This window comes from Drosophila busckii, chromosome 3R (assembly GCF_011750605.1).
Source record: "Drosophila busckii strain San Diego stock center, stock number 13000-0081.31 chromosome 3R, ASM1175060v1, whole genome shotgun sequence".
NCBI classification, from domain to species: Eukaryota; Metazoa; Arthropoda; class Insecta; order Diptera; family Drosophilidae; genus Drosophila; species Drosophila busckii.
Genome location: NC_046607.1, coordinates 12,361,498 through 12,386,780, shown reverse-complemented (window position 1 = coordinate 12,386,780; position 25,283 = coordinate 12,361,498). Strand labels below are relative to the sequence as shown.

Below are 25,283 nucleotides of genomic sequence, written 5' to 3'. Positions count from 1 at the left end.
GTTTATTAAACCGTTTTTTTCTTTAGGGAATAAAAATATAAAATTCCTTGACGGTCGCGCACATAAAAAAATATTGTGCACGCGTCTGAATGGCTGCCAAAAATGCTATGGAACTCTCTTCTCTGTCTGCAACAGATACAGATACGTTAGCTTTGATACGAATACAAAAAATATAAAACGCGCCAATTTGTAAACTTATAAAACTAACAGAATACAAGTGGGAGGAGGGGTGTGGGGGGGGGAGCTGCTTAATAAATAATTAGTACTTATAAAAAAATAGGTCGGCAATCGCAGGCTGACGTGATATGACAAAATAATTGTTTATAAAATTAACAAATATACAGTAGTAGCTTACAATTTGGAACACAAGACTTAAACAAAATGGACAAATTTACAATTCAAAGTATTGTTGTTGTTGTTGTTTCTAAGCAAGAAAGTTAATAAATATATGTATACATATATGCAATTGTTGTTATACTTGTTGTTGTTGTCTGTTCACAAAATAATTTCAAAGGGTGATGCTTAGTTGCGTTTTTAACTGCAATCATTCGTGTTGTGAATTATGCAGCGATTAATTAATTATTATTATTTGTAATAGTAGTATTTGTTAATTAGTTTCAATTGCAACAAACGTAAATACTCAATTTGCAGGCGTGTGCATAATTTCTACATAAAATAGTTTCATCTGTTTCAATCATTAGAGATTTGTTGTGTGTGTGTGTGTTTTTCTTGTTTTTCATCTTAAATATAAAAATGTTTAATTAATTCATTACCTAACGCGCTGCCAAGCACTCTAAATATTTACAAAACTAACACAAGCCCCTGTAAATAATCATTGAAAGTTTACAAATCGCTTTGGCCTCTAATACTCAATTGATAAATAGGCCAAAACGTCTCATAGCTATTAGTAACATATACATATATATCTTGATCGCTTTAATTGTTTGTTTGTTTTTGTTTTTGTTGTGTTTTGCTAGCAACATGCTCATTCCTAGTGTTAAATTGCGTTAATAATATAGAATCTGTCAAGCCTTAATATAGTGGATTTAACATATATGTATATTAGTTGAATACATATATCATATACACTTAAAAAAGTTCATCATCGCTGAATACTGAAAAGCATCGAGTTTTACATCAACTTGGTATACGAATTATAGTTTTAATATATAGTTTTATATATAATATATCAATGGGCTATATGAGCACGTTGCACAATAAGTATGTACCGATGTATATAATGTGTATGTGTGTGTGTGTGTGTGTGTAGGACATAAGCATATATGTATATATAGTATAATATCAACGCTTTAACTCTTATGTCTCTAATATTAGGCTCTAAAATGTACTTGTATCACGATTGACCAAAATTAAGATCGAAATAACCGTTAACTACACATATGTACTATAATTGTAACTCCGCTGATCTCAGATCCGATCTGGCTGCCTGATTTACACATTGAGTATGTTGTGCCTGGGCCTAATTGCTTGCCCAGCTCACGTTAAGTCTAGTTTAAGTACTTGCGGCAGCGCTTCGAGCCGCAGGAACAGGGTATCTTCTCATCCTCGAATGGAAACTTGTAGTCATAGGTGAGCTCCTCGCCCTGCACAATGCGACGCAGAGCAAAGATGATAATGTGCTTATGGCCAAGTATATCGACGACCTTCGAGTAGCAGTTCGGCTGTTAAGAAAGTAAAAGTTTAAGCCAAAACTGCAGCTTGCCATTTTTTGAGTGTACTTACCTCACAGCTGTGATTGATAAAGCGCGCCGCATTGCCACGCATGGTGGCATCCACTACCAGATTATCGTCAATCTTGAACATATAGCAGCCAATGCCGCGACTATCGTAATAGCGCTCACGCTTGTCCGTCAATGTGGAGCGTATAAGCTCGCCGGCGTATTCGATAACCATTTCGCCTGCAAGCAAAAGCATAAACTTTAGTTAAGGCCAACTGAGCAGCGAGTTGCCTGCTTACCCGATTCAATGTCCTTGGTGCAGTAGAGACCGCGTCCGTGTATATGCGAGCGGAATACGCCCACATAATCCTTGTAGGTCTCCTTCAGTGTGCGATACTTCATTGCCATGGGCAGATTGCTGCCAGTGCCGCGTCTACAAAGCATAAACCAACATTGCATTAAAGTTGCCAACGCTAATGCGCAGTTAACTTACCTGGGCACCAGTTCGTTGTCGGACGGCTGGACAAACACCTGTATGGGCTGCTTGCGATGTCTGGAGGCCAGCCAGCTGAACATGTCGTATTCGGAGCGTGAGGCATACGGTTCGCAACGCGCACAGTCATAGTCATTCTCCAGCAAATCCTCCTGATCCGAGTTGTAGTCCAGCAGTCCGTTGTGGCCATCGTTGTGGCCTGCAGCGCCACTAGCACCAGCTGCCAGCGCAGCCGGCGTGTTCGCTTGCGCACTGCGATTGTGATACTTGGGCGTATACTTGACGCACTTTTCCACGCCCGGCAGCTGCTCTATCAAATACTTGAGCGCATTGGTCTTCAGTCCAATCATTTGCACGCCGCTCATGTCCGCCAGCGGACCCTCCGGCAGCGGCGTCAGTCCGTGCGCACGTCGCGCCACCTGCACCGCCTCAAAGACCTTCTCCCAGATCTCTGCTATGGAGCTGGACTTGTAGGTGAAGCCATCCTCGCTTTGTATTTCATACAGCAAATGTGGTCCGCTTATTTTCTTCGGATCACGTGGCACAGGCGGCTGCTGTGGTGCCGCCGCTGTAGGCAGCGCATGATTAACAGTCGGCTCCAGCTCCAGCGCTAGCTTGGGTTTCTTTAGCTCCAGCTCCACGCCTGCTTGCAGTTGCTTCAGCTGCAGCTCATGCGCCTCGGCCATTTCATTAATGTAGCTAGCAGCGGCTTCAACTGCGGCGGTTTCCTCTGCTGTGGGATTAGCTGTGGCCGCTGTGGTGGCCAGCACATCCTCCACCATTTGCTGATAGCCCGCATTGGCCTCCACAGTGCTGGCAGTGACAATTGAATCGCCGCAATCATCATTCGTAAGATTATCAAGGATTTTGCTGATTTTATCCTTAACTGCAGGCTCCTCGCTGTCGGACATGTCATGCTCATTGCAAGCCGAGCTGGCCATGTTAAGACTAAAGTCATCATCGTCATCCTCATCAGCATCAACGTCGTCGGCAATGTCGGCCTTAAGGCTGCCATACGACTCGGCTGTGTCCATGGGCACATCCAGCTGATAATCCTGTTTCTGCAGCAGACACTGCTCCTCATTGCTTGACAGCTGAAAGTTATTAGCGACCAGCTCCAGTTGTTGCTGCTGCTGCTGCTCGTTCTGCTGATGACAGTTGGCGGCATCGATGAGCATTAGTTCGGTTTGCTTGAGCGTTGGCTGCTTCTCGAAAAGCGTTTCCTGATAAACTTGCTGCGTTTGCGTTGGCAACTGCAACACGCTGCTAATGGCTGCTGCTGGCGTCAGATTATTTTCCTTAAGCTCCTGCTCATAGCTGGGCGACGACTTTTGTTCATAACATTTGCGCGTTGCCTTTGCATTCACTGCAACGTTGCTGCTGGGCAGCGTTGGCTCTGTGCTGGGCTTGGGGGGTGTTGGCGATTGCAGCACCACATCGCTGGCAAGATGCGTTGGCTCCTGTCGCTGTTGCATGGGCAGCACACGATTGGTCGGACGACTGTTTGTAGCCACTGTGGTGCTGACAGTTTGTGGCTGCTGCTGCAGCGGATTAACAACATTGGTGGGCAGCGTGTTGCTGACATAATGCTGCAAGCGATTGCTGTTGTCTACTTGTGCTGCTGTTGGTTGCTGCTCCAGCAGTTGCAGCTGCACTGGTTGCGTTTGTGTTATGAACTGCGCTGCGGCGGGCTCTGCACTAACATTGCTGATGCTTATGAGTGGCAGCTGTTGTGTTGCTGTTGGTAGCTGCAGCTGCAACGGCAATGTTGCTGCCAGCTGCTGTTGCTGCTGCGCTTGCTGTTGTTGTTGCTGCTGCTGCTGCTGCTGCTGCAGTTGTTGTTGCTGCTGTAGCTGTTGCTGCTGCAGTTGTGCTGTTTGTAGCAGCGCTTGTTGCTGTGCCTGCTGCTGCTGCAGCTGCAGACGCTGCTGCTGTTGCAGCAAACTTACTTTGGGTTGCAATTGCTGCGCTTGCTGCTGTTGCTGTGGCATGGCTGCTGCTGGCTTTGCTTGTTGCTGCTGCTGCTGCTTCATAAGCTTTGGCTTCACCTCCACTTTGTGCATGGGTCTGATGGCATTGGCGCGCTTCTGCAGCGGCTTGGATGCAATGCTGGGCGGCACGCCACCGCTGCTGCCAGCCATGGGCTTGTGCTTCAGCTCACCAGTTGGCGTTCCAACGCGTGCATAGGGCGTGCTTAGCTTCAAAGCATTGGCGGTTTTCAGCTGTTGCTGCTGCAGCTGCTGCTGTTGCACCAGATTGTTGGGCAGCACTTTGTTGACCACTTGACTTTGCTGCGGCTTGCTCAACACTGTGATGTTGGCCTTGCTCGCGGGCACTTGACGCTTCATTTGCGTTACTGGCGGCACCTTGGCTGTCACCACCAGCGGCGCACTGTAATCAGTTGTTGCTGCAGTTGTTGTGGTTGTTGTTGTTGTTGCCTGCTGCGGCGTTGCCACGCTTTGAAACTGAAAGCCTGCGTTCTGCAGCAGCTGCGTGGTGGCCTCATCTGTTGTCTGCGTTTGGGTTTGACTTTGCTGCAGCAGAAAGCTGTTGCTGCTGCTGCCGGCGTCGACGGCATTGTTGAGCACCACATAGCCAGCGGGCAGATCCACAATGGGCTCAATTTTGCTGGCCTGGAACACTTGCGTTGTGGTGGCCGAGAAACTGGCATTCTGGCTGAGCACGCCGGGCATGGCAGTGGACACAAATTGCTGCGAGGACATCACTGTGTTCTGCACAATTGTCTCCAGGCCGTAGTACATGGGCTGGGTGGCGAGTATAACCTGCGGCGCTGCTGCTGTAGCAAACTCCAGTCCGGTGGCGCCGCCGCCAGTGGTGCTGCCGAGGATCAACGATTGCTGTGCTGCATTGCCGCCCTGACTGCCGTCCAGCTGCAGCGTCTGCGGCTGTATCAGCGTGCCAATGACTTGTGGCTGCGCCAGCATCTGCAGTCCCGCATTGCCTGGCGTGGTGGTTAGCATAAGATTGCCGCTGGCATCGGTTTGCAGAAAGGTGGCGCCAGCAGCGCCACCAGTTGTTGTAAGAAACGTTGGTGTTGCTGCTTGCTGCTGCGGCTTGTACTCATTGCCCGTGGGTATGGAGATGTACTGCAGCGGCTGAGCCTGACTGCCGTCGCCAGTGACAAAGCTGATGATGTTTTGCGCTTGTGTCTGCGGCAGCAGCAGCTGTGGCGCCTGCGCTGTGGCATTGCTCTGGAACAGCAGCTGTGGCTGCAACAGATTCTGCCCCAACAGCTGTGCGCCATTAACTGTAATGGGTGCATGATGTTGCTGCTGCTGCTGCTGGTGCTGCTGCTGGTGTTGCTGCTGCTGCTGTTGTGGTTGCAGCTTTGCTTGTATTGGCTTGACGCCAGCTGCGCTTTTGAGCTGCTTCTGCTTGGCTGCTGCTGTTGCTTGCTGCGCTGCTTTGGTTGCCACCGTTTTGAGCGGCTTGTTGTTGCCACGCAGCGGCAGCACAATTTTCTTATCACTGTTTGTTGCCTGCAGCGTTTGATAAGCGCTGGCCGGCGCCTGATTGCTGCTCAGCAGCTGTGTTGCTGTTGCTGTTGCTGCATTGCTCTGCGGCAATTGTATAAACTGCTGCGTGCCATCGGCGTTGGTGGACAGCGCTATGAGCTGTGGCTGCACCTGCGCTGGCGCCGCTTGTGGCTGCGCTAGTGTAAAGCTAGCGCCCAGTTGACTAGCTAGACTAGCGTAAAGCTGCAGTTCATCATTGGCTGCGCTGTTGCTCGCCGCCGCAGTTGGTTGCTGCTGTGTGAGGAAGAAACCATTGCCAAGGCTTTGTGGCTGCAGCTGCAGCGGCACGCCGAACTGCGCTAGACTTCCCAGATTCTGCACTTGTGGGAAACTCGTTTGCATGTAGTTCAAGCCATTGGCATTGTTGAGCGTTGCTGCGGCCAGCGCTTGCTTCTGCAGCTCGTTGAAAGCGTCGGCATTCAATTGCTGGTTGTCGGGCTCGGCGCTGTCGTTGCTGAGCAGCGTCGGCTCGCAGTTGGGCACATGGCGCTGATAGCAATCGTAGTTGCGATAGGTGCACTGGCAGCGCTCGCACTTCACCTGACCCGTAAACTGTCCCGGATCGATGCGATATTCGGTTATGGAATCATCCACGCCATCCATTTGCATAATCTTCAGTTCACGACTGTCGTTCTTTTCAAAGTAGCGCTTGGCTGCGCTCCAGGTGAAGTTGGCTGCCTCGGCGCTGTTGGATTGGCGTCTGGTTATGCCTGGCACGCTGGCCATTTCCTTTTTGCTGCGCTGCTGATTCAGACTGAGCAGCACATTCTCGGTTAGATTCTTGGACAACTTGCGACGTTTGATCGCCGCCATGCTGCTGCCGTCGAGCTTGTTCCAGGCGCGCGTTTGCGCTTGCGCCTGCGCGCTTTTCTTGCTGCGCGCCGCTGAGAGCAGCGCATCCTCCACTGGATTGCTTGCCGGCCAGCAGTTAATGTCGAGCTGCTGCTTGCTGCAGCTGCTGGAGTTGCGCGTATCCTCATCGCAGCTGCTGATGCCGCTGCCGGTGCCGGTGGCGGCGTTGGCATTGTCCATGTTAAATAGTTCAGTCTTGTCACCCAAATCCTCGTACATAAAAATGTCCAGCATCGAAATGCCGTCGAGCAGCTCGTGCGGCAAATCCTCGAATATTGCATCCTTAATCTCTGGCGGCAACAGATCTGGCTGCTGCTGCGGCTCCTCCTCGGTGTTCTCATCCTGCGGCAGCTCGCACCAGTCCGTGTCCAGCAGATCGGAGCGCGCCAGGCTGTGATGCCAGCGCGAGATTTGGGCCAAGCCCAGCTGCACCAGCGAACTGTTCGGATTGCTGTGATCCACGGTAAAGTTGCGACCCGCATCCAAGCTGAGCGTGCTGCTCAAGCTGTGCTGTATGCTGGTGCGCACTGTATACTCGACAATCTTCCAGGGCTCCTTCGAGGACCAATACAAGCGACTGCACAAATAGTTGATGGGCACCAGCGCTTCAAAGTTGTCCGAGAAGCGCGGCACAATGGCGCCCAGTTGTCTGACCTCCAGTGCACCAATGTGAAACTGCACCTTGCTGGGCTCCAACAGCTTCTTGCGCTTGCGATCCAGCTCCACGTAGACGGGACGCGCTACCTCAAAGTTGGACTCGTAGCTGACGCCTGGCGAGGATTTGGCCGCCTGATGCGCATGCGCCGGGCAATACATGCTCTTGTCGCTGAGAAAGGCGCAGTCAATGCTGCGCGCACATGGATAATGATAATGCTCGCCACAGGCCTTGACATTGCAGCCGACGGTGGCGCCACGCTGGTTGCACACCGTGCACTTGATCATGCGGCCACGCGCCACAGCGCTGTGCACATTCTGCAGGCTGCCGTCGATTTCCTCGAAGACCTCGGCGCTCCACATGGCGCAATTGGTGTGCACCCAGCAGTCGTGGCCGCAGTAGAGCAGACGCGCCTCCTCGCCGGACAAGCCTTCGCCGCTTTTGCGGCAGAACAGACAAACGCGCGCATCGAGACGCGTCTTGAGCGCACAGCCCGCCAACTGCTCCAGCTCCTCCAGCGGTATGTCCAGCAAACTGTTGCGACTTTGCGTTTGCGTGTGATGCAGCTGCTGCTGCTGCTGCTGTTGCTGTTGCTGTTGCTGCTGCTGCTGGTCGGCAAAGCTTGAGGGCTGATGTTCCAGCTGCTCGTAGCTGCAGGATTCAAACATATCCTCCTCCAGCGCATCGGTGCATGCTTTGGTTTCGTTTTGAAACCAAGGAAACTGCTCGCTCAGCAGCTCCTTGTAGGCAATGTCCAGCTCATCGCAGTTGCTCTGCTGCAGCACTTGGCTCATATCATAGTTGAACTCCGCCAGCGAGACATAAGCATTGTTCGCTATCTTCTGCTTAATGTCGACGAGACTAAAATGCGTTGACTGCGCCGTTTGCGTTAGTGGCTGCTGCTGCTGCTGCTGCTGCATGTTGCAGTTGCATGCACTGGCGGCAGTCGCCTTTGATTTGCACTGCTCCTTGAACTCGTAAATGTCCAGACTATGCTGCGATTCGCCATCGCTGCCCAGTTGCTGGTAATTGTTGTTGCTGAACTGCAGCTGCTTGGGCTGCAGCTTGACTCTGCTGGCGGCGCAGTTGCAGCGCAGCTTTTTGCGTGGACTGAGCTTGAGCAGCGCGCAAGCTTGACGCGATTTGCTCAGCAGCTTCAGCACGCTGTACAGACTCGCCTTGAACTCCTCCATGACCGCTTGGCGCCACTCCAGCGCCTTGGCCTGCGACACTTCGCAGCGTCGCGCGCACTTTTTGCATATGAACTCAATGGACTCGGGCAGCGTGCTCAGCAGATTGTATTGCTCATCGCTGAGGCCCTCGCACTTGGAGTGCACCCACTGGCGACAGTCGCCGCACTCCATCATCTTCAGATCAAAGTCATTGTCGTCGTAGCAGCGCTGGCAAATGGGACAGTAGTTGCCCTTCTTGCGCAGCTTAAAGCAGGCGGTGCACATGGGCAGATTCCCTACAAATTTGGACACTTTGGTGGTGGCGCAAGATTTGCACTTCAGGCAATTCACACATATAAGCGGACGATCGGCTCCAAGCAGCCGCTTGCTGGTGCCCAGACATGTGCTGTGATAATTTTTCTGGCACTTTTGGCACTTGACCTTCGAGCCCGAGGACATGTTGCAAGTGTAGCAAACGGTGCAGCGCGGACACAGCCAATTTAGGCGATTCAGCGCTGTATTGTTGCTGGTGCTTAGAGCGAGACCATTGCTTATGCTACTATCCAGCAGCGTGTCCTCGAAGCTGCTCTGCTTTAGATTATATTCGTCCAGCACGCAATACTGATGATACGGCTCACAGCAGCAGGCGCAAAAGATGAGCGCATCCAGGCCCGTGGAGCCGCAGAGAAAGCACAAGGCACGCTGCGCTACAGTCTCGGTGACAATTAGACCGAAGCCCGTTTGGCAGACCTCAGCCGGATCGTAGTTCTCCCAGAAATCGATGCTTATCAAGGACTTCTTGCGATTTAGCTCCTTGGCGAGCGCACGACGATTCTGCGTGGCAGCTGTAAGTTGCATGTTGCTGCTGCTTTCCAGCTGGCCACGTGGCTTTTTGCTGGCCAGCAACGTGTTGCTGCTGCTGCCGCTGCTGCTGCTGGTTGTGGTTGCTGCTGTTGCCTGTCGCGTGTTTAGCTTGCCCTTGGACACAGTCTTTTTAGCTTCTGTTGGCGCAGTTGCTGGTTTGCTGGGCAACTCTGTTGCAGGCGCTGCAGCTGCAACAGGCGTTGGCTGCAGCTGCGGCGCTTTGCATGTGGCACAGTTGTCATTCTCATCGATAAGCAGTTTGGCGGCGGGTTCGGGAGATTTGGGCTTACTTGTTTCGCTTGCTGTCTCAGCAGCTTCCTCGTCGCCAAATGTAGCAAGTGGCTGGCCCAGCACAATGGACGCACTGCGGCAAACATGCTTAACGCGTGGACCCTTCAGATCAATGCGTTGTCGCTTAAGATTATCGGGCGCAGCTGCATCTGTAGCAACATCCACTGCCTCTGTTGTTGCTGCTGCTGTTGTTGTTGCAGCAATTGTTGCTGCTACAGGCTGTGCCTCCTTCTCAGCTGTTGCTGCTGCTGCTGCTGTTGTTGTTGCTGGCGTCTCCTTCTTTGCTGCCGGACTGAGTGGCTTTTCGCATTCAGGCTCTGGCTTGGTCTTTTCTTTATCCTTCTCCTGCTTCAACTTGCGCGTCGTCACTTTGGCTGCTTCACTGGTGCTGGGCACAGGACTTAGACCCACAGCAGTCTCAACAGCTGCTGCTGCCGCCAGCTTTGGTTCGCTGCCAATTTTAAGAAACAAAGGCTTCTCCAGTATCGCTGGTCTTAAGAGCGGCATGCTGCCAAATGTGACATTGTTCTCCGCCAGCGGATTCGCTTTTATCGAATTAACTGCAGTCTCGGCGCTTGACTTCCACTTAATAGCTGAAGTGCTCGCACTAGCAGCAGTTGCTGTTGAGCTGCTGCTTGCTGGCGTAGCAAAACGCAAACTGGCCGTGGGTGAAAGCAGCTCCGTGGCAACTTTTTCATCCTTGGCTGCTGCTGCTGCTGTTGCCGCATCCTCTTGCATATTTGCAGGCAGCAGCGTGTTTATTCTACTGCGATGCCCATTGGGCAACTGCAGCGCAGTCAGACATTTCTTAAGCCAACAAGCCAGGCAGCGTTCCTTGTACAGTTTCTTAAAGTTCTTCAATTGACTTTTGGGCGCAGAGACGCTGCAGCTGCCAGCTGAAATATAAAGCAATTAATTAGCTTTAATTATGGCAGCCTATAGCATTAACTTACCTTCGGCCGCTTTGCATTGCAGCTGTGGAGCCGCATTGGGCGTGGAGCTGGCGAGCGTCTTCTTGGTTAGCTTGCTCATCTTGGAGACGAACTTGCGGCAAACATCGCAGACCAGCACGCCATACTTGCGCGCCTGTGGTGCATCCTTATTGCTCAGCAACGTGCCACAAATGGCGCAAGCTGTGCTGGCGGCAGCTACAAAACAATAATTAGTAATTTATTTGGCAATTTATAAGCCATGGCTGCCTTACCTGCTGCACTGAGACTGGGCAGCGCGCCAAAGCTTATGGCACTGGAGTTGGCTGTAGGCGAGAGCGCAGACGCCGCCAGCGTTTTGGCAACGCCCCCAAATGTGGCACTCTTATCTGTTTGAAATTGTAAACGTGGCTGGCGCAGCACAAAGCCCATGGAGCTGCTGTTTAACTTCAAGCTGCCAAAGCTGGGAAAACTCTCCTGCTGCAGCTTTAAACTGGGCGCTGAGGATTCAGCACCAAAGTCACCCAAGCCAAAGTAATTCTTGGGCTTGGCGGCGGCTTTGGCGCCGCTTGCATCACAGTTGTTGTTGTTGTTGTTGTTGGTTATGTTTTTCTTGCTGCTAATGCTGCCGTCCTCAATGAGCCGCTTGTTGGGCTTGATAATGCGTGAGCTGCGCGTGCTGCGCTTGGGCAGCACAAAATGCTTGTCCACGACCATTTGCCGTTCATCCTGCTCAGGCTCATCGGCTGCTGCATCCTGCTCGTCTTTGCTAGACAGCTCATCTTCATCATCATCGTCCTCATTGTCCTCCTCATCATCATCAGCGTCATCGCTGCTGGCACTAAAAGCAGCAACAATTTAGTTTCAATCATAGTTAAGCGCCTTAGAGACTTACCCATCAGCCGCTGCTGCTGCTGCTGCTGTCTGCTTACAAAAGGTGACACCACCCGTGTCCGCCGCTTCATCTAGCAGCGGTGCACCAAAGGCACGCGATAATCCAGTGCCAAACAGACTTGTGCTGCTACTGCTGCTGCTGCTGCTGGCGGCGCCTTCGTTGGCAGTTGCTGTTGCCGGTGCCGAGCGAAACTTGAGCGACTTGAGCTTATCAATGTTAGAGCTCTTGTTGAGTATCTTGGAGAGTATGGAGGGACGCACTATAAACTCGCTGCCGCGACAATAGTTTGCCGCTCGATTCAAACTATCCTTTTTCATTATAGACACGAGCGGCATGCGATTGTCCGGATTGTAGAAACGCTTGACCACCGACTTGTCATCGCTGGTCTCCAGTATGTTCTTGAACGTCACTGTCTTCTTTTGCTTCACTGGCGGCGCCGCCACAGGCGCTGCCGCTGCTGGAACAGTTGCATTGTTACTACTCGCGCCAGGCGTTTCCATTTCAATTGCCGTCTTTAGCTGCAACAAAAGGAAGCGGTTCACTTGCAGTTCGCTTAATCAATAATGCAGCAACTACATGCATACATAAAAAAGTAAAAAAAAAAAACAAGCAACTTAAGCTAAAGCGTGCAAAAGCAAAAAGCAAGGCATAAGGGTTGGAGAGTCAGGCAGGCAGGCACACAGGTAAACAGGTAAGTAAGCAGGCAAGTTTTTGGGGGAAAAACAAGTTATGTGTTGCAGGTAAGGTAAAAGGTATTAAAATACATATAGGCTGGCTTCGGCTCTGACTCTGGCTGACAGTCGTCGTCAAAGGCAAAGCGCGAAAACGTCATAAGAGCCAATTAAGCAGGTAAGCAAGCAAAGTTAGTTTAAAGCCAAGTCAGGGCGCATAATTTAGCGCCCGACTTGATGGGGTTCTTATTTATACAATATATATAACAAAACATATGCATATATAGTTGGTTGGTTGTTTGTTTGGGTTGGGTGTGGGTTGAGGGGGGTGCAAGCAAATAAATAACACGCAACACAAAGGCGACCAGACACCAACAAAATCAGTGAGGAAAATCGTTTTCGTTTTTTTTTTTGTTTTGAAGCCTGACATAGGGCGAAGCAGCGTGTAGAGTAAAAAACAAGCGTCTAAATGAAATCAACTTACCATTGCAACATCTTCGCCTGCAACAGCCTCGACTACAACTTTGGGCTCAACGGCAGCAAAGGGGTTTGTGCTTGCAACCACGCTGCTGTTGCTGCTGCTTGCAACGACGACCCCAGCATTTGTTGGCGACGCTGCTGCTGCTGTTGTTGTTGCTGCTGCTGTCGCTGTTGCTGTTGCGGCTGTCGCATTTGCTGCTGTTGTTGTTGCTGTTGTCGTAGGCGCAGTTGTTGTTGCTGCTGCTGCTGCTGCTGTTGTTGTTGCAGGGCAATTAAGTTGCAATTGTTGTTGTTTAAGTTTCGATGTCGATGGCAACATCACCTCCGCTCGAGCCAGATTCAAGTTTTTGAATTTTTTATTGCCTCCTTTGCGTGCAGCACGTTGCAACGCACTGAGACCCTTCGCTGTGCTGCTTGTTGTTGCAGTTGCCGCAGCCGACGCCGACGCTGTCTTGTCCTCATCAGCGTTGTCTTCTTCATCATCATCCTCCTCCGCCGCCGCTGTCGCCTCCTCAATATCATCCTCACTAGCTGTTTGATTTTTACATTCCTTGAGCTGCTGCTCCGCGCACTTTTGCTGCTTGCTGCTGCTGCTACCGTTGACGTTGCCGCCATTTGTTGCACCACCAGCTCCAGCACCATTGCCAGCGTTGCCTGTGGCAGCTGTCGCGCTCGCTGTGGCAGCATTGTTGCCACTTACAGCAACTCCGCCGCCGCCGCCTGGTGCTGCACCATCATCATCATCGTTGTTATCACAATTGTTGCCCTTTTCGCGCGCTGCCGCTGCGGCGCTTTGCTCGCTCTGCTGTTGCTGCTGTTGCTGTTGCTCATCATCTTCCAATTGCAAGACACTTATCCGTTTACGATTAATCGACTTGGATGGTTTCCCGGGAAACTTGGAGCGGCCCATAATATACGCACTTGCTTATATAGCGTTTGCATTTGCGCTTGCAGTTCACTTTCCTGGCGCGACAATTGGTTGCAACGGCTGCTGCCGAAAAAAAAAATAACAAAACACACAATGTATACAACAAAGACCGGTATTAACAACAATAACAACAATAGTGCTGGACAGCAACTAAAGCAAGTACAAAACCGAATCGCGAGTCTTGGAATGCGTCAAACACACAAAACTCCCCACACACCCCAACAGACGTTTAAGCTGCCCACAAATTGTGACTGCGACTCGTTTAGTTTTCGTTCGCGTTCGCGTTCGCGTTCCTGTTTTTCTTTTTCTTTTGCTTTTTTTCGCGCGCGTTCCTCGCTCCTTGCTGCGCAAATTACAACTACTAAAAACGAAGATGACGTTCCAAGCAATGAGCCAGCCAATGTGGCTCTGAAAATGCTCGCGCGCGCTCTCTCTCTCTCTGTCACTGTTTCTCGCTCTCACAACTACTACTACCACTACTACGACGAGCGTGCTCTCTTTTGCGCGCTCTGCTCTTTCTCATTTGTTTGCGCTCTCCTGAGCACTAAAGCTGCAATTGCAGCTGGCGGCCTTTGTCTCGCTGTAGTTGTTGCCACGTCTTGCGTGACCACCACCTTTGCTACCACTAAATGTACATAAATATACCGCTGCAACAACATCGAAGGAAAAAAATCGTCACAACAACTGGCGCTCATGCCCTTTGCTTACCTCTCCAGCAACTTCTTAGCACGCGCTCGCTCGCGTCTTCGGTTTTGCAGACTCCTTTTTTTACGCTCTCTTTTACTCTCTCGCTCTCACTCGCTCTTGCCGCGTTAAGCGCGTCAGCGTTTCATCGATGTTTTAAGTGGTTTTTCAACTTCAGACTTGAACTTTTTCTACTTCGCAGGATTTTCTTGTTTTCCATTGTGTTACCAATACTATTGTTGTTGTTGTTGTTCTTGTATTTTTTTTGCTAGAAATTGAAATTCTTACTGTTGTTGTTGTTGCCCACTGCTTAACGTTAAGTGGTGGGTTTTCCCTTTATGACTGTCTTTTTACGACAGTATTTTCTTTAGATATATATATATATATGTATATGTATGCGTTTCTTTATGGTGACGACGACGCGAGTATGAAAATTCTTCTTTTTGCGCGTTTAGTTTTTCTGCGTTTTGAGTTTTTGCTCGTCGTATTTACAATTTTCCACATTGCTGTACTTTCGCGGTACTGTGGCTCAACTCATATTCATCAATATCAACGGCAGCGCAAACATCATTATCATTGTGATAATAATTACTATTATCATCAGCTACATCATTACACACTCACACACATGCACATACACATACACATACACTAACACTATCAAAGCACCGGCACTTACATATACTAGCGCACTTTTTGCGCATCAGGTTTATTCGCAAATGCGCGAATTTTTGTGTCTTAGCGAGATTTCTTGAATCTGGAAAAATGATTGAAAAAAGAGAAGTGTATAGAGAGAGAGAGAAAGAGGGGGAGAAAAAAAAAAACAAAGTAGAAATTTATTAGTTCGCTTCGTTGCAGTTGGCAAACAAGTTCAGAATTTACTTTCTGGGTGTGTGTGTGTGTGCATGAGTGAGTGGGTGTGAGTGCATGTTTGTATATGTGTGTGCGTGTGTGTGTGTGTGTGCAGCAGGAGCTGCATGTGACGGTTAACCATGTTTTGTGAAATGCTTAATGGCTGGATGGATGTTGGTATGAGGCGCATGATGAGAGAATGAGGTGAAAAACGTTAGCTCCCGCCTCTCTTAACTAAACTAATGCGCGTGTTGTTGTTGCTGTTGTTGTTTTAAGTTTCTATTTACAAGCTACTGCAATTGAATGGCTTTGCTGCATGCATGACTCAGTTCGTGCCTAGTTGATTGTGTTTATTTATTTTTTTCTTTCGTTCGTTCGTTCCTTTAGTTTTATACTTATTTGTTGTTTTTTTTTGCGCATAAGGTGTTTGTATTTGAATGGGAGACATACGACTGTGACAGGCGACCCGTTAGCGGCACAATTACCACCACAAATACTGTTTCTGGCACCACTGGTCAGCTTAGCCAAGTATGCACACGTACACAGCAAAAAATTACATAATAATACAGTTTGGAATAACACTCTGTTTGGATACTAGTCAATCCTTTAGTTTTTAATTGAATAATATTAAAAATAAAAGGCTTGAAGTTGTGTATCTTTTTGTTTATATAAATTCATACTCTTTTATAAAAAATAAAAAAAGGTTTTTAAAGTTTAGTACAAAAAAAGGGTATAAATGTGTTGTTCAAACTCAAAAGGGAAAGCTCATATATCGATATCAGATTCTTAAAGAAATTCCATATTTAAAATAATACATATTTAAATGAATGGCAGAAATATTTTTTTGCAATCGTAATCAATTAGTAATTGATCGTAATTTTTAGATCATTTTTTAATTAAAACTAATCATATCATTCAACATTATAATTCGAAATCAATATTACAGGTTATTATAGATAAAACTTGAATTGCAACATAAAAATTCAATTTAATTTTTCACTGTGTATAGCATGCACACACATACGCATTCATTTGTACGTTTTTTATGCATGTATGTTTGTTTGTATTCATGTCTCCAGCCACAGCCAGTTAGTTACAGCGAGTAGTTGGGCTAGTAAGTTGGCAGTTGGCTAGTCAATCTTGTCAACTGTACTCCCAAAGCTTAGTTGTTGTTGTTGTTCATTTTTTCCCCCACAATATTGTTGTTATTGTTGCAGTTAGTTAAGCTTGAGCAACAACGCCAATAATTTAGCTTGCCATGCATACTTGACTTTGTTTGCGATTGTAATTGCGCTTAAGGCTTAAAGTGCGCGTCAAAATGATTTTTCATTTTATCTCTCGTCAGTTAGTTTAAGCGAGCATGATGTAAGCATTAGTTTAACTTGATTGAGCAACTATCAAATCAACAAACAGACTCGCTATACAATTATAATATATACACACGCGTATGGTAATTGACGCTTATTACGATCAGAATGTTTAACTTAATTAGACAGTTTACAACCTTGGTATTAGCTACTTTGTAAGTTATTACAATTCTTATATTTATAGCTGTGCTTAGATTGAAGAAACTGTGAATGAATTAGAGCCAAACCACAGCATATTAATCACTTTTTAAAACCGAAAACAATGTATGTGGTTTTGAACTGCAGTCTTGAAAATATCCTTGAATAATTTTATAGTATTATAGCTATTTAAATACTATAAATAAATGCACATACTGTATGCAAAATGCTTGGCATAGACAATAGAACAAAATAAAAGTTAATTTGCTCAAGCTCAAAACAATTGTCAACAATTTAATGTTACACACACACACAGATACAAACTAAGTTGACATCGAAGCAATTTGCAATTTGAGCACAGAACAAACGAAGCAACTAGAATTATTAACGGCTTTGTGTGTTGACATCAATTAAATAAATCGCTATAATTGCACACACACAAATGTACACAATTATATACAATAGTACATTATATGACTGACAATAGTAGATTGTACTTTGGATTAGAGAACTAATCAATAACATCAGAGACTAAATGACAATTGAGCATTAAGAGCTGAGAAAACTTTTTGCAAAGTTGCGAAAACTAAAAGATCAATTGACTGAGAGCACAATTTGAATAAACAAGAGGTGTGAGTTATGCGTAAAGCCAAAGGCAAAGCATAGAGCTCTGAAGCTGTGAATGGTCTACAAACTGGTCAGCAACCGAATAGAATCGTAACGAGTAGAGCCGAACTAAAACGAAACACGGCAGCCGAAGTTAACGACTAGGCGCGAGGCCGCACACACACCTTTAATTTAATTGCCATCAATTATGGTAAAAAGATTAAGAAATCAAAACAAGCAAGCACACAAAACGTACGTAAAAATGAATAAGAAGAATGAGCAGCGAAAATGAAACGAAATACATGCAAACACACACAGATACACACTCACACCTATATGGCTACTCAGTCAGACAGACAGGTAAAGAAACGACTGAGAGGCGAATACAACTTGCAAATTGCGAGTAATTGAGCAGATTAAAGTCAAGCAGCGACAGTGACAGCAACAACAACAACACAGCGCGCGCGAGAGAGAGAGAAAGAGATACGGACAGACAGACAGACAGGCAACGACGATGCCAAGATGTCGATTGAAACGACCGAAACGACTGACGAACGATTAAAAACGTGAGCACGACAATCACAACAGCAACACATACACACACACACACATATAAAATAAATACATGCATATAATTATATATATACATATGTATGTGTAAACACGATTGACAAGTTGTGTGCCACGAAAAAAATAAAATCGAATCAACGCGACAAAATAATTTACTTTTGTATGTATGTGTATATTAATTTGCATAAAGTTATGCAAAAATGCCTAAAATAGTACAGGCGGCCGCAACAATAACAAGTTATTTCAAAGCCAATGTAAATAAGAGCGCCCCAGAGAGAGACAGAAAGAGAGAGAGAAAGCAGCCACAAGAGGGGGAACAACTAAAGAAGTTCAGTTCGAACAGCAGCAAAGACAACAAAGCTGTGGCCTGGCCTGGCCTGGCAAGCAACAAATGTGTTATGTTTTTGTTGAGGAGAGCGCGACAACGAGAGAATGAGAGCTTGACTTTTGGGGAGCCAACTGTGCTGCCAGATTAGCCTTTTTCAGGCTAGATCTGGCATAATTCAATATGCAATTGCTTTAAGCTTATAGCCTTATACAATATAGAAGCTTCTTTTCTTCGATATAATCGTGAATTTCATATAAACGAGGGAATTGTAAAATCAAATAAAAGTCAAGCTTGCAAAAACATCAAAAATTTACGCACAAACTAGAAAAGTTTCGAGATTTTCTAGCTTATTTGGGGGCTCAACACTGGGAGCCTCACTAAGGTGAGCAAAACTAGCGAGAGCGCGTGTAAATTTTTATGCGGTTGCGGGGGTGTGTGTGTGTATGTGTGTAAGAGTGAGAGAGAGAGCGAGGCTGATTGTGAAGGTAAATTAAGGGGCCCCCAAAGACATTTAAATCAAAACATGGCAACAAATGTGTGTAAGACAAAGTGCGCGCCAATATGTTGGAGAGCCAACAACTTAACACACACAACCACAGGCCACAAGGAATGCCTGTGTGTGTGTGTGTATAAGTATGTGTGAGTGTGTGTAAGCATTAAACACAGATTGATGCCTAATTATGCCACGAACGCACGAGAGGCAGCAGCAACAACAATAACAAGAAGAAGAGCAAAAGCCAATGCTGCTGTTATTTGCTTTTGTTTAACGCTGGTGGCAGAGGCGGTGGCGGTGGTGGATTTTGAGTACGCCAAAGTAGCAGCTGCCACACGCACAATGCATGAATTAAGCAAAATATTTATATATATAAGTGTATGTGTGTGTGTGTGCTTAGCAATGAAAACTTATATATAAATATGTATGTATGCATTGCTCACACCGGTAAACTGACAATGTAAACAATTTGAAAATTTGGCACATTTGATGGTTTTGCCTACGTGCATCAGAGCATGAAAATAGAAAATTATACAATTGATGTGTTTAATAATTGCAGCCGGAGCCCACTGTCAACAGCTGCTAGAACAACAATTAAAAAGGCAAATTTTTAATATTATTGAACGTATGTACAGAGCTCTATCTGCGCAATTACTCTTTAATTTTTCTCACGCTTACACATATCAGATTGAAAATTTGTTGTTGGGCCTGTCGATCACACAGATGGCGTCAAGTAAGCGCGAGAATGAGACAAATATTATATTTATGCAAATAGTACACACAAACGTTTGAATTTCGTAATTATTCATTAAAATCAGCAACGCCAGCAGCAGCAGCAGCAACAACAACGCGACCGGCCACGACAAAAACAAATTAACAGCAACAACAACAATAACAACAAAAACAACAAGCATCGTGCTGTCGTAAGCAGCAGCAGCAACAACTACTCGGGCCAATCGATTTTAGCTGGCAGTTTTTCATTTTATTTTAAATAAACATACTGACAATTGTTTGTTTGTGTGGTGTGTTATATAGACATGTGTACATAATTTATTAAAAGTCTCAAAAGCAACGCAAACGATCAGCGCAATTATAGTTATAAATACAAACACTTGACCGAACGTCTCTGCTGCTGTGCGTAAGAGTGAGAGAGACACAAGCACACACACACACACACACATACAGCTGCATATGCAGAGTACATAGCCTAGAGCGAATTAAAAAAAAAGTGAGCCGCCAACAAAAATAATTAACTGTAGATACATTAAACGTTATTTATTGATGCTGTTTTATTCGCAAAAATATTCTCGAATGCTCTCGCATTCTGTCGCGTTTGCTCGCTCTCTGCTCCGCTCTCCCGCTTTACTAATTGTGTATGTGTATTATTTTATTTGTGCTCACACGGTTAGTAAATAATAAAACGGCGTAGATAAAAATCGTTTTATGTAGATACTAGTAACAGTACAAGTTGTAGAGGTTTTTGTTTTTGCTGCTGGACGTAATTTGCGTTTCACTTTTGCAAATGTCAATGCTCAAAGTACAACAACAATAACAACATGACTACATGACTACATTTTCAACTATGTATCTATGGTATGCATATATTCATCACTGACATACATTTGTGCGATGAATGTGTGGTTAGTATCTCGAATGCAATTGTTGTTAGAAAAACGATAAATGCAATGAATCTAATGTATAATGTACTTATAATGTATGCATGTCTGGAATGTGTGCGACTGACTCATCTGCCGCAAGCGCGTATGAGTTTGTCTGTCTGTGAATATGTACTACATATGCAAGTGCTTTAATTACCTTTTGTTATTTAACACAAGAGCGCAGCAATGGCAATAATCGTGTATTTGTATCCAACTCGTTGAGGTTGACAATTTGTCGCTTGTCTGCTTAAACATAATTTGCTCCATGCACACACTAAACAAATTCAAAACTTGTTCGATTTCGTTTTTATTTTCGTTCACTTATTTCTTGGTTTTTGCTTTGCTCTCGCATTCGCCTCTCTCGCGCCCGCGCGTTATATACATATGCACATGTATGCGTGTTTCTCTATGTGCATATGTGTGCGTCGCTGTATGTATTTTACGACGAGAAAAAAGCCTGCTTTTTCACAAATCTGCTTTTTAGCCTTTTATATTACATTTTCTTTAGACTTTGCATATAACACAATCAACAAACACTTAACACAACATTTATAAACACTTTTCACAATTGTTTAGCTATTAATTCCGACATTTTAACGCTTTATTTTCATTTTTTCATTTCATTATTTTCCGAGCATATCGTTTTTGCTGCCGAGACTATCGCTATAGTTTTAATAATCGTTATATGAATCGTTACTATGGGCCGCTTTTCGTTATCGAGCATTTGAGTCGAGCACAAACATCGAACCTCTCGCTCGCACTGCAGTTTGGTTTGCTCGTTATCGGATAACTATCGTATACTAGAAGTGCTGTAAAACGACTGAGCATTTTAGCGCGTTGATTTAAATACTAACGCGCAACGTATGCGTAACCAATCAATTTCAAGTCTTGCAGCTTAACAGCGCTATCGATTTAGTTGCAGTCAGCTTGTTAAACATGAAACACTACTATTTGTTAGTTTTCTTTTTAAAAGTAGTTTCCGCTAAGGAAAGCCGGATTGCCACGTCCACTTATGAAATGGCAAGAGTTGCGGAAGGAGAGGATGATCTTCGTAGCGATCTAAGACCATTAGTGGAAGCACTGCAAAAAAAGTTGGACATCATACGCATGTAAGTAGCTTTGCTTAAATAAAATTGAGCAAATCTATAAAGTTGGTTTAGATTTGCAGACGAAGCAGCGCAGCGAATGCGTCAGGCCGAGCTCAATCCTGAGGGCTATGTTAGCAATATCTTACACAGTCTGCCCATGATGCGACGCATGCATCAAGATGCGCCCAAGATAATAGAGCTTGTGAAATTTGATGCGGGTGCAGAGTTGGATGGAATTCATGGCTACAGATTAAATATAATAAATAAGATGGAATTTGATCATGCAGTCAATGGGCTGCTGCGTGTGCAAAACACTTACGATCTGGAAGCGGAGCACATGGCCAATGGACTACTGGGCCTAAAGCAATACAAGTAATGCTTAGCTAAATGAAATAAGCTATAGAAACTAACTGAATATGAATATTTAACAGCGCTACACTCAACTCTTTGGATTGTTTAGCCTTGGCGCGACATCTTGCCGAGCAGGACAATCGCGAGCTGGCAAGCAACTGGTATCAATTAGCATTGGATAAGTATGAGCAGACATCACAGTCACTGTATCAACTCTTGAACATAAAGCGTGCTGACATATTGAAGGAGCTGAATGCACTTAAAAAGTCCAGATAGTCAGCATTAGCATAAAGAGGATATTAAGTTTGTATATTGATTAAGGCTCAAAGCTCTAACCGATTAAAGTTCAAAGCTGTGCTCTTACCTGTTTTAATGACTGCTGTCCACATGCACAATTAATACAATTTGTTTCATTTTCTTTTCATTTAAATTAATTTAATTCTGCGTTATTAGTGGCCACACAATTGACTGGTGCAAATGACCAACGGCTGCTGACTGTGAAACAATTTAAATTGAAAGCATCTCTTTAAATTCAATTTTCTTTTTTTGCGATAATTTATTCAATAATTTTTCGTTATTTATATTTATGCACTATTTTATAGTATTTTGTGTGTTTAATTATATATATATATATATGCAATATAACATTATGCGTTTCAGTTTCTTAACCATTTTTGTTTTTTGATATTCTGGCTGGCTCACCAGGAGGGGCTCCGCCTGCTGGTTTGGTGGTAAGGGTTTAAAACACGCGTTGCTGATACGTTTCGTAAATGATATAGGTATATAGCGCCCATAGCGCTTGCTGCTGCTGCTGCTTTTCCTCCTATTTTCTTTAATGTTTTGACAATAGCGAATGCGTTGCGATGCGTTTATCGATGCCACACATAAAAACGAAAACAAAAGGGTTGAGAGAGCACAACAACAACAAAAAAAAACACAAGCCCCATGCAGCGCTTGTGGTATTGTTGTTGTTCATTGAGAGCGGGAGCGGGAGCATAAGCGAAAATATTAAATCGTTTGGCAGCATGGGTTCAACACCTGTAGGAATAATACTCGTGGTACTTGATTGCCGGCTCTCGCTCAGTTTGTGTATCACGCGTTAAATTGCAGCAATATTGGCGGCCAGATGAGCAGCAACATTAACGCTGGTGGGAGTAGCAGCCACTTGGTGGACTGCCAGCTGCTCGAAGCCTCATTGCGCGCCGCCTCCTCTAGACCTAAACACACGAGAGACGAGAAAGTGTCACACACACACATACGCACACACCAATTACAACGAACTTCAACTTACCGCCTATGAAATTTAGATGATCATCATTGCTGGCCGATGCGCCCGGATGTAGCTTGATTTCTGCAATGACAAAATTCGCATGAGACTTGTGTTTGGCATTCATAGACAGATTGCTTATACGCACCGTAGAGTCGCAGGGTGCCCTCGGCGCGGCCCAGTGAGTTTGTGCTGACGCAGTGATATGTGCCCACATCGGAGGCGGAGAAGGAGCGCACCACCAGCAACATGACGCCGCGATAGCCATCGCGCTTCTCTGTAATGCCATACTTGGGCCTACGAATGAACAAGTGCAGCCATGTGATATGGCCCGAGGTAGCAAGTGCTTTGATATACTCACCCATCGAGCAGCATTTCGGGTCCCGGTGAGCCGGACTCTAAGCTGGCTGTGGACACACTGCTAAAGCCATTCGAGGTGCGTGCACCCTTCAGCCAATAGGAAACGGGCGAGGGTGATGCCTCCACCTGGCACTCCAGCTGCACATCCGAGCCCAGCGGTGTGCCCAGCAACTGGCTGGGTGCGCGCACCATCGGCGCAACTACAATACAAACAGCGGAGCTACATTAAATGCGAAACGTGTGGCATGGGCCAGTGGGGGGCACTTACATTGCACGCTAAGCGAGACGCGTTTGCTCACAGCCGGCGGCACATCGTTGGAGGCAATGCAGAGATATGCACCCATTTGGCGTCGCTCCAAGCGCAGCAGTCGCAGCGATGAGCCATTATACGACTCCACTATCGAAATAACTCTTTGTGTGTTAACCTCGCCCAGTTGCTTGCTCTGCACATGATACTCACCTTTCATAAGCTCGCGACTGCCTGGCTTGCGTATGAGTATCATTTCGCCATCCTCACGGCGCCAGATGACACGCGGTGCTGGATTGCCAGTGGCTTTGCATGTTAGCGTTGCGTCCTCGCCCTCCTGCACGGCCAAATCCGCAGAGGACTCTTCGTTAATGATGTCCGGTGGCACTGCAAGTTCGTAAATCGAAAAATATAGTTTGCTTAAAAATGCTTTGGGCTTAAACTCACCTTGTACATCAATGCAGCCAACTTGTTTCTTCATCGGACTGGTGTTTATTTGGCACATGTAGCAGCCACGATCGCTCTCACGTAGCTTGCTAATCTTAAGTTTCCAACTAAGTGAAAATAAATAAAATTATTAATTACCATGTAAACGAGTCGCAGCTTGGCAGAGTCGCAAGCAACTAAAGTTAATGTTGATTACAGTACTATTAATATGATTAGCTCTAATACACAACAATAAAAAAAATAAAATTAAAAAGACTAACAACTTAAAACAATTGTTTCCACTTCAAATAAACTTCATTCATGCAGCTAAGCCAAGCTATACTTATCGATAACAAAGTTTCCTAATCGAAAGCTGACTGTGTGAATGCCATTTCAACTGACTATCATCTTGGCATGAAATTCAAACCAATTACATGTGTTGCCATTAACGGATAATTGAAATCGCTTTTAAGATATTAATTAACCAATATTGAAACAATTTAAAATTAATTCTCTATAAAGCAGTTTTTACATTTACATGCATTTAAAACAATTATCCTTTTCTACGCGTTACACTTACGTATGCATATCCTGATGCATGACACTGATCCTGGCATTATGCGTTACCACGCGTCCTTGCAGCGCCAGCACCGTTTGGTCTGAAGCTCGCAGCCAGCCCACCTGTAGTTTGTAAAAAGGAAATATTGAAATAAAAATATATAATTAGCTCGCTGCTGGGTTTACCTTATTTTTTCCCAGATTGCGCACAGAGCAGGCGAGCACAGCTTCGCGTCCCGCCGGATAAGTGACATTGTTGATAAAGCCAATAAACTCGGGATCTGGATCCAGCTGTGAGTTGGAATCTGTTTGTTTGTATGAGTGTATATATGTGTGGGTGTGGCGGCGATTAGATTATATTAGCATTGAGCTCATTTTATTTAGGATTGTTCACTTACCATGATGCTGGCTCTGTGGACCGCCATTGGCGCATTTGGTGGCCATTATCAAAATGACAAAGAGTGAGCCTAAATGGATTTTCATTTTCATGCTCATCTTTGTTGTACTTGTTGTTATTGTTCTGACTGCGACTGTGGCGTGTTGTTGCGCGTCGCAGCTGACGTTTGTTATTTGCTGCAGCTGCCGCTGCTATAAATTCTCTAAATTCTCAATATGTATATATATAATATATGTATATATCCTCTATCTATATAGTATATATAGACTTGTTGTTGATTTCGCTATTTTATGGCAATTCTTTATTTTTTGCCGCTGCTGCTTGTTGTTTGGGCCGCCGCAATTTCTATAGCATTGCTATTTGCATTTGAATTTCTATTTGGTAGACTTATTTTTTTTGTTTCGGTTCGATTTTGTTGCTGCTATTTGCCGCACGCGTTGTTTGTGAA

The 25,283-nt window shown here is 45.8% G+C and overlaps 4 protein-coding genes across 4 annotated transcripts; 1 reads left to right on the top strand and 3 right to left on the bottom strand.

The window, feature by feature from the left end:
- Positions 1–3: 3 nt before the first annotated feature.
- LOC108603241 (histone-lysine N-methyltransferase trithorax) lies at positions 4–12,700 on the bottom strand. The gene is made up of 8 exons (XM_033294163.1): positions 12,522–12,700; positions 11,367–11,884; positions 10,747–11,312; positions 10,496–10,690; positions 2,173–10,438; positions 1,979–2,112; positions 1,744–1,919; positions 4–1,682 (listed from the first exon to the last, which is right to left on the bottom strand). The coding sequence occupies exons 1-8, from the start codon at positions 12,522–12,524 to the stop codon at positions 1,509–1,511; spliced, it is 10,032 nt and encodes a 3,343-aa protein (XP_033150054.1). The 5' UTR covers positions 12,525–12,700; the 3' UTR covers positions 4–1,508.
- On the bottom strand, positions 12,554–20,792 carry LOC108601274 (histone-lysine N-methyltransferase trithorax-like). The gene is made up of 4 exons (XM_017989174.1): positions 20,299–20,792; positions 14,809–14,886; positions 12,745–13,508; positions 12,554–12,566 (listed from the first exon to the last, which is right to left on the bottom strand). Exons 3-4 carry the CDS (start codon positions 13,425–13,427, stop codon positions 12,554–12,556), a joined length of 696 nt encoding a protein of 231 aa, XP_017844663.1. The 5' UTR covers positions 13,428–13,508; positions 14,809–14,886; positions 20,299–20,792.
- A 268-nt stretch (positions 20,793–21,060) lies between these two features.
- LOC108603240 (prolyl 4-hydroxylase subunit alpha-2) lies at positions 21,061–22,115 on the top strand. The gene is made up of 3 exons (XM_017991867.1): positions 21,061–21,250; positions 21,302–21,601; positions 21,661–22,115. The coding sequence occupies exons 1-3, from the start codon at positions 21,078–21,080 to the stop codon at positions 21,854–21,856; spliced, it is 669 nt and encodes a 222-aa protein (XP_017847356.1). The 5' UTR covers positions 21,061–21,077; the 3' UTR covers positions 21,857–22,115.
- A 92-nt stretch (positions 22,116–22,207) lies between these two features.
- On the bottom strand, positions 22,208–25,030 carry LOC108602299 (lachesin). Its single transcript, XM_017990379.1, has 10 exons — positions 24,837–25,030; positions 24,625–24,743; positions 24,461–24,561; positions 23,902–24,008; positions 23,668–23,841; positions 23,476–23,604; positions 23,209–23,407; positions 22,996–23,144; positions 22,872–22,931; positions 22,208–22,797 (listed from the first exon to the last, which is right to left on the bottom strand). The coding sequence occupies exons 1-10, from the start codon at positions 24,931–24,933 to the stop codon at positions 22,673–22,675; spliced, it is 1,260 nt and encodes a 419-aa protein (XP_017845868.1). The 5' UTR covers positions 24,934–25,030; the 3' UTR covers positions 22,208–22,672.
- Positions 25,031–25,283: the final 253 nt, after the last annotated feature.